The sequence below is a fragment of the Liolophura sinensis genome, chromosome 6 (assembly GCF_032854445.1).
Source record: "Liolophura sinensis isolate JHLJ2023 chromosome 6, CUHK_Ljap_v2, whole genome shotgun sequence".
NCBI classification, from domain to species: domain Eukaryota; kingdom Metazoa; phylum Mollusca; class Polyplacophora; order Chitonida; family Chitonidae; genus Liolophura; species Liolophura sinensis.
The window spans coordinates 17,694,371-17,705,557 of NC_088300.1; the positions used below are offsets into that span (position 1 = coordinate 17,694,371).

Below are 11,187 nucleotides of genomic sequence, written 5' to 3' on the forward strand. Positions count from 1 at the left end.
ATGGCTGACGTTACGGTGATAACATATCACCTTCAACAGAGTAAATTTTTTGCCGAAGGGACAGATTATATAGATACCAGGATCTACTTTACAGGTTCCGTTCTGTACAAGCTAGCGTGGACACAATGGTTTCATATAGGTGTCTTCAGTTCCATGGTACAATACAAAGGCTTACGTAAAGGCTGGTAGATCAACTCCAAGTTATTGATAATAATAAAATGAATAAATGACTAAATAAATAAATGACTAAATAAATAAATAAATGTGTAAATAAATAAATGAGTAAATAAGTACATAAATCCATGTCTATACCTGGGGCACCTCCAGCAAACAGAGGTAGTACAAAGGGCAGTATAAATACCAGGTACATAGACTGGGCACAAGGAACGTGTGCAGGAAAAGACATTTGAAAATTGAAACTAGGTCTTTCTTATGTTTTTTTTTTCTTAAGTGTGGGATAGTGTGGGAAGAGCCCACGTTCAAACCACCAAGGCTCTTTGCTCAAGACACTAACATTTCATTGGAATTAATTCATTTATCTACTTATCTGATAGGTGTTTGACGCCGTACTAAAGAACAGTTTACTTAAATGACGACGGCAAGCATTATAACGGAAGGAAAAAGGGAAGAGGAACCCACGACCATCCGCAAGTTGTTAGCAGACCTTAACACGAACGTTCGGAGAGGAGGCAGTATGTTCTGGACTCACTACGACTGTGAGACGCTCCTGGGTCATTACGCCTTGCTAGCACGCTAACAACCTCGGTCACGGAGGCCCGACAAAGTAGCTAGGAACAAGGAAAAAATTTCTGGGAAAATAGTAGAGATCATACCAGTTTCAGCTTACGGTGTCTACATGTTGACATTATTCCTCGAAGAATACACCTAAAAACAAAGGTGCATGGTCAGTAACAGGGGTCGAAAAATTATTTATGAAGCAGACAGAAAACTTATTGATGAGAGGATTCGACAACGCAGTTTACTACTTTGTTGCTGCAACAAAAGCAATTTGACTTGTTGAATAGTGTTTCCAAGAAATCTCCAACATTAGGCCAGAGTGAGGGGGAATTTCTGAAATGGTACAGCTTTCACAGCATAGGCCTAAGTGTTAAATGGAGAGATAATTTTGTTTGTTATCAATCGGTCAGAAATCTTTATTCTTCACCACTCTCAATACCAGAACCGTCTGTGTTGAAAAAAGGACTGCCTTTTGCAATAACACCCAATCATATTCATAGACAAAAGGGAACTCGTGTTTAATCGATGCCAAGCAACTAATATCAACCTTACTTAGATGAATACAGAGCGCTTGAAGGTCTAAGTAAAAATGAGAAACACATAGTTCTACTGACTGACAATGGAGGCCGCACACCTGCCATCCACAAGAAGGTCTACCACCAAAAAATATCAGTGATCTGTTGCCGTAAGCCAACACACACTGATTTGTACCTTGATTTTCATTCACAAAACCCACTAAATCAGAAACTAGGTGTACTCAGAACCATAAATAACAGGGCTAATCTGTTGTAAACAAGGACCAGGGCTAGGTAAAAGAGAATAAGCACATACATAACACCTTACTCCACAGAGAGCATCAAAGTTTGACAATTGACCAGGCCCTCAAAGTGAATGCTTCTCTTTCCGTCCCAGACACTCCACAATCTCCTAGCAGTACTACATTTACTTTGCCATATGTACAGGGTTTATCTGAACTAGTCAGGAGGATTTTCAATCTAAACTCCATTAGAACAGCTTATGAAACTCACTTGTGCATTTCAAAGATGTACCAGACTAAGCAAAAGAGAGGGGCTTAGTGTATGGAATTGTACACAATGCTCCACATTGAAGAAACCCAATGGATTACGAAACCGTACAAAAAAGGTAAGAAACTCTCATCTAATGGCAATAATTCCGCAGAATTCGAACACTTATATAACTCTGGTGGCATATTTTACAATGAAAATGTCAAAACCCTTAGCAGAGAGTTTAGGTGGTTTGAACGTGGGGTCAGGACGCTATTTAGGTTCTTGCAGTAAACCCCATTCTTAAACGCAGCCATCTCTTACGGTATAACCCATCTAAAAATACAAAAGAAATAGGTCTTTTCTACGCATGTTCCTTTTACACATGCTCCAGGAACGTATGTTCCTTATACATTTATAATTTCTATTTTATATACACTGATGAATATTTCACATATAAATACTTATAATTCCTATTTTAGTTCCGACCTGGAAGTCTAATAACCTCCATTCTTGCATTAAAAAAACACAGCCTATCTCTTCCTATTGCCGTCATCGTCAAGAGCATCAATCAACAAAAAAAAAACCATAAACAAGTGACCAATACAGATACAAATAAAATGGAGACATTAGACCAACGTGTTGCTAGTGAAGGCTTCACCTCATTCATATATTACTTATATGATGGACGTTCACTTCAGTCGTCTGTTTATTCAATTCAATTTACAGAGGGAACATTCAATTTTCTTACAGATATTGGTCATTGGCATAAACAACTTTATATTTGTTTCATTTTTAAAACAGGTCAAGCTCTTGTGGTGGCAAATAACTTGTATTTTGAGGTCTAGGTTAAAAAATAAATTGGGATAAGATTTATATTCAACTTTTTGACATGAAAAAGCAGAACCTGCTGAGGTTTATTTCATTTTTGCAAAATATAAACAAAAAGTTGACACGCCTAGGAGGCACTGTCAACGCGTATTCTACGAACAGCCAACTATGCAGTTTCTTCTTCTTCGAAATAGCCTAAAGCCATAATTATTCATTCATTTATTCATTCTTCAAGAATGTACCCCAACCACCCGCAGGGTGCACATCGATCACCCTTAAACGCCCTCAGCACATCATCTCCATGACACTGAACTTGTTAATATGGGATAAAAGCGGATTCATTGCCAACAATGCCACCAGTGAAATGTCTCTGCAATATAGGGCTACTTAATGTAAAAGTTAAATATGAATACAGTTGATTTAACAGCACAAGCCATTTTAGCAGCAGATCTCCACATCACAGAAACGCACGGTAATTTGAAGATGGCCCCTAAATGTGTGTTTGCCGTTGTGCTTCTAGTATCACTTCATGGCCAGTCCATAGCGTCGTGCTCTTTTGCCAAATCCAAGACAGAAATAACAGGTACGGTGTTAACAGTTTTGCCGATGGGAAGGAAACAATCTGTTCATATATTCAGCGTGGTAATCTAATTCAACTCGAAGAATATACGATCCCTATAGTCCCGCGTTAAGAGGAATTATGTCGGTCTGTTTTGCTTTGTTTTTAGATTTTTAGGAAGACAGTGCTGTCAAATGTTAAATATATATGTATCTTTTTAGGTCTTGGTACTAATTGTTGTTCTTGGTACTAATTGTTTAATGCCTTACTCGAAAATTTTGCGCTGATGCGAATGCTGTCAGAGATATAGACGGAGAAAACGAGTGGCCGAGGTAAACCACCGACGTTTGACAAATTATTGATGAACTTTCCCACATGTACCAACAAAGATGCACTGCACATTGGTAACAGCGGGGTACGTCATGTACAAACTCCATGTCTGAACCAAGAGATCCGTTAATTACCAGATATATTCCTATAGCTCTGTATAAGCTGTGAGATCAGTAAACTATCGTCTGGGAAACCTGGTCAGGGAGGTCAGTAGGTCGGTGAGGTCAGTTTTAAAAAATCTCTTTTCTTTATTTGAAATCTATGTAATATATTGCTTATTTTCAGCATTTGGGACTCGAATAAAATACTGCGAATATAAAGGTTTAAAACTCCTCCCGGGTTCACAGGTGAAGAACAACGATGACTGTGAAGAGGCGGTGTGTAGCGAAAATGAACTTCGTGTTTGTGGGTAAGTCCATCCGTGAGTGGTGAGGACGTAGTCAGGCTGAAAAAAGCCATCCCTGAGTAGCGAGGACGTACTCGGCCTGTAAGAAAACCATCCGTAAATCTCGAAATCGTACACAGTGTTTGTAGGTAACTCATTCGTTGAGTAATGAGAAAGCACTTAATATCTGCGGGTAGATCTATGGCTAGAGAGAACTCAGTTGATATCTGCTTGTAACTCAATCCATGGATAGAGAGAACTTACATGATATCTCCATGAGTAGAGATAACTCACTTGATATCTGTTGGTATCTCGAACCGTGTGTAGACAGAACTCTCTAGATATCTGCTGGTAACTCGAAACATGAATAGAGAGAACTCACTTGATATTAGCTGGAATCTCGATCCGTATAAAAAGAAAACTCACTGGATATCTGCTGGTGACTCGAACCGTGTGTAGAGTTAACTCACTTGATATACACGTGTAACTGGATCCATATGTAAAGGAAACTCACTTGATATCTGTTTGTATCTTGATCCATGCGTTTAGAGAACTCACTTGATATCTACTTGGTAACTACAACAATAAGTACACAATCTGCATGTATGTACACTCGTCCTTGTCTATATAATACTCCTACACAATCTGCATGTATGTACATCCGTCCTTGTCTATACAATACTCCTACACAATCCACATGTATGTACATCCGTCCTTGTCTATATATTACATTCACACTTTCCCATTTGAAAGTAGGTCCATCCTTATCTAGATAATACTTCTACATAATCCACATATGGCCACGTCCACCATTGTCCATGCATTATATCAATACCTTCTGTATGTAGGTAAGTCCATCTTTTTCTGTATGTTACATCTAGACTTTTCTTACATACGTAATGGTAGGTCCTTCTTTATCTATATATTACATCTACATTTTTTGTGAAGAGTACAGCACTCTTTGCCTATTACATCCACACTATCCGTATGCATAGGTAGGCCTATACGTCCTCTCTTGTGTGTATATTACAACTATCAGCAACCTGCGGATGGTCGTAGGCTTTCCCCGGGCGCTGCCCGGTTTCCTTTTTATTATACATCTACTATTTCCCCATGTAAATACGTTCAAGATTGTTTACATATTGTATATATTGTATGGTCCACTGACCGTATGTAGGCACCTTAATGTCTTTTACGTCTGTACTTTGTCTGTTTTTCTTAAGTCATTGGTGTATTTGCTCTGTTCTGTCATGCTCCTCTCTCCAGTATCGGGATTAAGGCAGGAATAATTGTGCCGAGCAGAGGATGTACCGTGGTTCCAGATGGTTGTCAGCCCAAGCAAGTCACCACCAGAGGATGTCAGTGATAGGTTGCCATGGCGGATACAGTGTTGTCTTTATAACTGACCATGTCACTCTGAAAACAGGAAATATAATGGCTATAATTAAGGCACAAAACAAACAGAAGGTGTTTAAATTTTACCCGCGTTAACTGAATGAATAAAAAGTGTTTTCAAAGTTCCCCAAGTGTTAGTTTCATAGCGTAGGATTCAGTTTTGAGCTAGAGAATTAATATTGAATATAATTACATATCTTTGACGATTAAAATGGTTTGCTTTCTACTAGCGACTCCGTGTTTGGCCATCTGAGCTCACTCTGCTTTTCTCCCCACAGATTTGTCATGCTTATGTTTCAGTTTTCTATTATACTTTCCAGTCATTGTGAGGTTTCAGTCTCTCGCCTGCTGTTGATCCCTCCACATCATCAGGTCAATGGGATCGCAGGTTACATTCCGGCGCCTTTCAGGCCGCAGGATTTTTGGGCCATTAATGAGGGGTGGTTTACTCTGAACTTGCAGTCAGGCTCCCTTCATCCATAAACATGTCCGCCTCATATTTAAGTGAAACATTCTTCGATACGGCATCAAATACCTAATAATATGGTAACAGATTGTGACACTCTTCGTCCAGTTCTACTGTTGTTATTTGCATGTGCATGTGGCTGCTGTCTGATCGCCGAGATCGTAGTGAAGCTGGTATCTTGTCAGTAACCGCAAGATTTTATGCTTTTTGCTCTTTTCTAGATCAGTAGAAAAGGCAGTATTATTTATGTCTTTCTAAAGACCAACAAGGCCTTTAATCGCTGATTGAGAGGTTTAATGGCCACAGATGATCACTACCGCAACCTGTTATAGAAATGACAAAAGATGTCATTCATTTCTCCATCATATTAATACCATCTAAATGAGCTATATGTGACATTACTTTTTGAAGTTTGCCGCTTATTTGTAGTACACGGGCCCGTGTGTATTTACTTTATGTTTTCCTCTGTATACTCAAGAATACTTAACGGCTCCGACAGCACAGTTGGTAGAACGTCCGCTTCGGGGGCGGTAGATCCCGGGTCAAACCTGGGTCGGTTCACACCTAAGACTTTAAAGAGGAAGTTGTAGTTTAGCATTCAGCATCAAGGGGATAGAGCAACGAGTTGTTGACCCGCATCAGTATAATGGCTAGTGCGGGACGACTTACTTGGTTTCGGTAATTCGTCGCAGTCAAACAGCACTAGACAAAAGAGAGGTGGAGATCCATCATGGAACAGGGAGGCACATTACACGTACATGCACTCTGAGGATTCCTTCATTGACATATGACTGGGACATTGTTAAGTACGAAGTTAAACCCCAGTCACTGGGACACTCACTCACTTATAGTTCGCTTGACTGAAGATAGTCGGGTTTATGGGTGGAGGAGAACGGGTACAACGCCGGGTGAAATGTATATGTTCCTCGCCTTATTAATAGGCTTTCTTATTCCTTACATAAAACATTTACACCACGGTTATAAAATGTACGGAAGTTAAAGGAATCAGTTAACATATTTAAAAAAATTAACTCTTTTAATCACTATGACATATTTTGCATCAAGCTTTGCTTTATTTATATCTTTGAGAACAGTTGGGTTTAGATTTGCATCATTCCAGTTCCAGATTCCCCAGTACATCGAAGACTGGTTGGGACTCACATTTTCTCAGCTTCGTACACGTTATCCGCTGTTGATGTGTACATGCTGACATATATTGGATGTCCCCATTACCTTGAGTTATCTCCCCTGCTTGAGTCAGCTCTAATAATAGGCCCGTTTTTGTTGGCTTGTAACAAAATAACAGAGACAACCAATAGCTCTTTGATCCTCTGTTCATTTGCTTTAGTTACTTTTCCTTAAATGCTTGTTGAATTGTTTTGTTTATTTTTTAAATTAATTAAATGTTTTTTATTTGTTTATAATGAGCCTGTTCGAGTAATCCTTTTGCCTAATAACGTTTTGTAACAAGTGTGCTTGAGTTCTGAAAGGCAACGTCTTTTCGTGAAAGTTCAATCGAAAAATATGTTGTTAAATATAAATGTGTCCTTGGAATAGCAGGTACGATCTAACCACTGCCACTGGCAGTCCTTATGACTTTAGTGTTCATTCCTTGTGAGATTTTGCAAACATGCCGTTACAGCGTGTGACTAATACCCCGTTATGAATATAGCTCTCACAGGTAGGGCTACACGTCAGCAGTGTTTATGTGGCTGTTCATACGCAGCGTTGTGAAATCCCCGGGTACCGCGGCCTAGCTATACCTTATATACACCGCACATTCATTTCAAGAAGTAAACATTTAACAGAAGAGAACCTTAGCACTAATAACGGTTGAGTTTAAACTGGATAAATCATGTCATCGACATCTGTACTCCATCAGCTTAGCAGTATATCCTCGGATTAGTAAGTACCATTTATTCTTTGGCCATGACATTTGAAATTATGCATTTTAAAAATAGGAAAACCTGGAAATAGGAACCTATATGTACATGTACATATAGAGCCTACATACTGATCAGCATATGCTTATCGTTTAACATCGGCAACCAATATTTAGATGATTTGTAATAGAATATTTATCATTATTCAACAGTATGAGCGTTCCCATAAGATCTTTCTTCTTTCGCATTACCGTGGGAAGTGAATATTATTAATATAGACTATACAGTGTTATAATCAACAACATCGGTAATATTAGCGTGCAAAATTTAATGATGCTAAATCTGTGTAACAGGGGCCTCCGTGGTTCAGTTGGTTAGTGCGCTAGGGCAGCGTAATGGAATGAGCCTCTCACCAATGCGGTCGCTGTTAGTTCAAGTCCAGCTCATGCTGGCTTTTTCTCCGGCAAAGGTCTCACAGCAATCTGCGGATGGTCGTGGGTTTCCCCCGGGCTCTGGCCGGTTTCCTCCCACCATAATGCTTGGCACCGTCGTATAAGTGAAATATTCTTGAGTACGGCGTAAAATAAAAATAAATAAATAAATAAATCTGTGTAACATGCATGTATGTAATATTAAACATGAAATATGCTCGATGTAACATGCATGTATGTTATAATAAACATGAAATATGCTCGATCTGGAGAGAGAAAGTCCCGTTAACATTATTCATGCCAAGTGACACTGTTTATACGATCGTCTTCTACATGGTTTGAAATGAATAAAGGGAATGACTTGCAGGAAATGTCCATCAGCCAAAGTAAGTAATATTTATTTAACAATCGCTCTGTTAATCTCTTCCAGTGATTATTTGTTCAAAATCCTCATCCTCGGAAACTCGGGTGTCGGGAAATCTTCAATACTGCTCAGATACGCCGTAAGTAGTTTGTATCATTGTGTGATACCTACTGCAGTAAAATGTTCTGGGCCAGGATGTATTATATACGACTCACAATGGAACATTTAACATGGTTTTAACATCCGTGCCTTTAAAATATAATCTCGCTCAGTTTCGCTGTTAACATATATTTACCGGGTTAATTATTTTTCCGTTTTCCTCATGATGAATATTAACTATATAATGAACAATCCAGTGAAAGTTCAAAAAAAATTCAAGCATACGTTGATACACGATCAAAACCCTTCTTTATGTACCCTCGATTTGCTTTGTTTACAGGATGATTGTTTCTCGGAGACCTTCATAGCCACAGTAGGCGTAGACTTCGTAAGTGTCATTAATATAATAACAGTGAAAAATTCGTTACCGTGAAGGTAAACAACTATCAAATAAATAAATAAATAGGTGAATGAGAAGTGACAGACAAAAAATTACAACAATTGTAACATGCCCTGAAGTAAATACATACATATCACTTCAAGATGCGCAATACATGCAACAAAGATGTATGTAATTATTTTCTTTAAAATTTACATGGCGTAATTCTTTCCAGAAAATTCGAACTGTGGCCTTGGGTGAGAAGAGACTAAAACTGCAGATGGTGAGTATATTTTCGATAAATGCATTGGATAAACCCAATTAAGACTCTGTGAACAGTGTATTTTTGCAGCTGGTCGCCTCCATTAACGGTTTCATAACCACCGTATTGAATTAAAAACGATTTGTTTTTGGTCGAGAAGTAAACTTTCCCCAAATATATATATATATATATATATATATATATATATATATATATATATATATATATATATATATATATATATATATATATATATATATATATATATATATATATATATATATATATATATATTAAAACGATTTGTTTTTGATCGTTTTAATTCAATACGGTGGTTATGAAACCGTTATGAAAGACGGAGGGTCGTGATACTCATTCTATAGCTGCTTTTAATAATCGTTTGTCTATTTAAGATTGACTTTGAACGATTCGTTCAATAATTTCCCGTATAAGGTGTGATGTTTTGTGATGATATTAGTTGTTCTGATGTTGACCTTTTCCCTCTGCAGTGGGACACGGCCGGCCAGGAGAGGTTTCGGACCATCGTCTCCGCTTTTTACCGTAACGTTGACGGCGTCGTCATCGTGTATGATGTCACCGACGCGGTGAGTAATCCGTACTAATCTCGTGTATATACATCATATCGTTTTCCGCATGTTACCATACCGTTAATACGTCAATATAGATAAATTATATAAAAATAAATAATATAGCTAGGCCATGAAGTAAGTTTGTATTTGTGATTTTTTTATTTACTTATTTTTTTATATTTAGCATTCAGTGTGTGCTCGTTGACAACTAGATTTAAGGCTGCCAAAAGCCGGTTGATTTATTTGTTTATTTAATTGGTGTTTTATGCCGTACTCAAGAGTATTTCACATATACGACGGCGGCCAGCATCATGGTGGGAAGAAACTTGGCTGAGCCGGTTGAATTCCTCGAAAGCACACACATATTGTGACATACGATATCAATACTCATAGGAATCTTTCCATGCCGTGGAGCGCTGGTTGACTGAAGTTGACAGATATGGACGAGACAATGTCTGTAAGCTACTTGTGGGGAACAAAGCCGATCTCAAGTCCAAAAGGGTGATCACCTACGAGACAGGCAAGGTAAGAATCTTGGCTCAGGTGAAAAAAAAAATAGAAAGACACAAGAGAATAAAAGCAAATCGGCAGCAAAATCTCCTGGGTTATATGGGCATTCAAAAATAAGGACATTGAACGATGAGGTGGATATCTGTATGCGGTGTGTATTTCGCCAGTGAAGTATAGATATGCGTAAATGCAAAGAAGTATTTGTCCGATTTTGACACGATGCATCCTATCAGCCAGGTATATACATCAGGGCAATCACAGTTATGGTGGATACCGCCTGGGGCTCGGCTTGTTTCTGTGACTGTTTAGTGGTCTACTCAATTGATACACTCCATACATTGTGCCATTAGAGTTACTGAGAGTTTAAAAGTCTTCTCACATGACGTTTAGAAAGTCCACGTTAACAAACTAGAAAAGAACAATCTACATTAATTTGCTTTAACATTCCGTTCATCAGGCCTTGGCAGACAAGCTGAACATACCCTTTTTGGAGACAAGCGCCAAGCAGAACATGAACGTAGAACAGTGCTTCCTGTCAATGGCCGCCGAGTTGAAGAACAACGCGGACAAAGACACCCTGGCCTCGATTCAGGACAAAGCCAGAACGAGGCTACGTGGAGGAAAACCCATCGAGCCTGAGAAGTGCTGGTGTTGAAATGGACAGGCCTGGTTACAGTTGTGACACGAGGCACGTTATGTGTAACTACAGGTTATGACATTCACATTTTGTGTTCAAACCGTGATTTCTATCACATTTTGAGCGTGTTATACGAGGCATGTGATATTAACTGTTTTTACACGTAATGACGTGTAAAAACAGTTAATATCACATGCCTCGTATAGTGTCAAGTGAGTGGTGGGCCACGATATCACCACAAAGCCAAATCACATTATGTCTGAGATTACATGATTACTAGGTCATATGAAAGTGTCAAACATCTCTATGCTTTTCACTGAGGAC

General features: G+C 38.7%; 1 protein-coding gene across 1 annotated transcript; it reads left to right on the forward strand.

Moving 5' to 3' along the window:
- Window positions 1–7,518: 7,518 nt before the first annotated feature.
- On the forward strand, window positions 7,519–10,951 carry LOC135469041 (ras-related protein Rab-1A-like). Its single transcript, XM_064747558.1, has 7 exons — window positions 7,519–7,613; window positions 8,453–8,525; window positions 8,826–8,873; window positions 9,100–9,147; window positions 9,636–9,731; window positions 10,110–10,241; window positions 10,684–10,951. The coding sequence occupies exons 1-7, from the start codon at window positions 7,564–7,566 to the stop codon at window positions 10,879–10,881; spliced, it is 645 nt and encodes a 214-aa protein (XP_064603628.1). The 5' UTR covers window positions 7,519–7,563; the 3' UTR covers window positions 10,882–10,951.
- Window positions 10,952–11,187: the final 236 nt, after the last annotated feature.

Coding starts and splice junctions, on each gene's coding strand:
- LOC135469041 (XM_064747558.1), top strand. CDS start 7,564: ATGTCATCGACATCTGTACTCCATCAGCTTAGCAGTATATCCTCGGAT. Junction 8,874..9,099: donor CCACAGTAGGCGTAGACTTC/GTAAGTGTCATT, acceptor AATTCTTTCCAG/AAAATTCGAACTGTGGCCTT. Junction 10,242..10,683: donor TCACCTACGAGACAGGCAAG/GTAAGAATCTTG, acceptor TCCGTTCATCAG/GCCTTGGCAGACAAGCTGAA.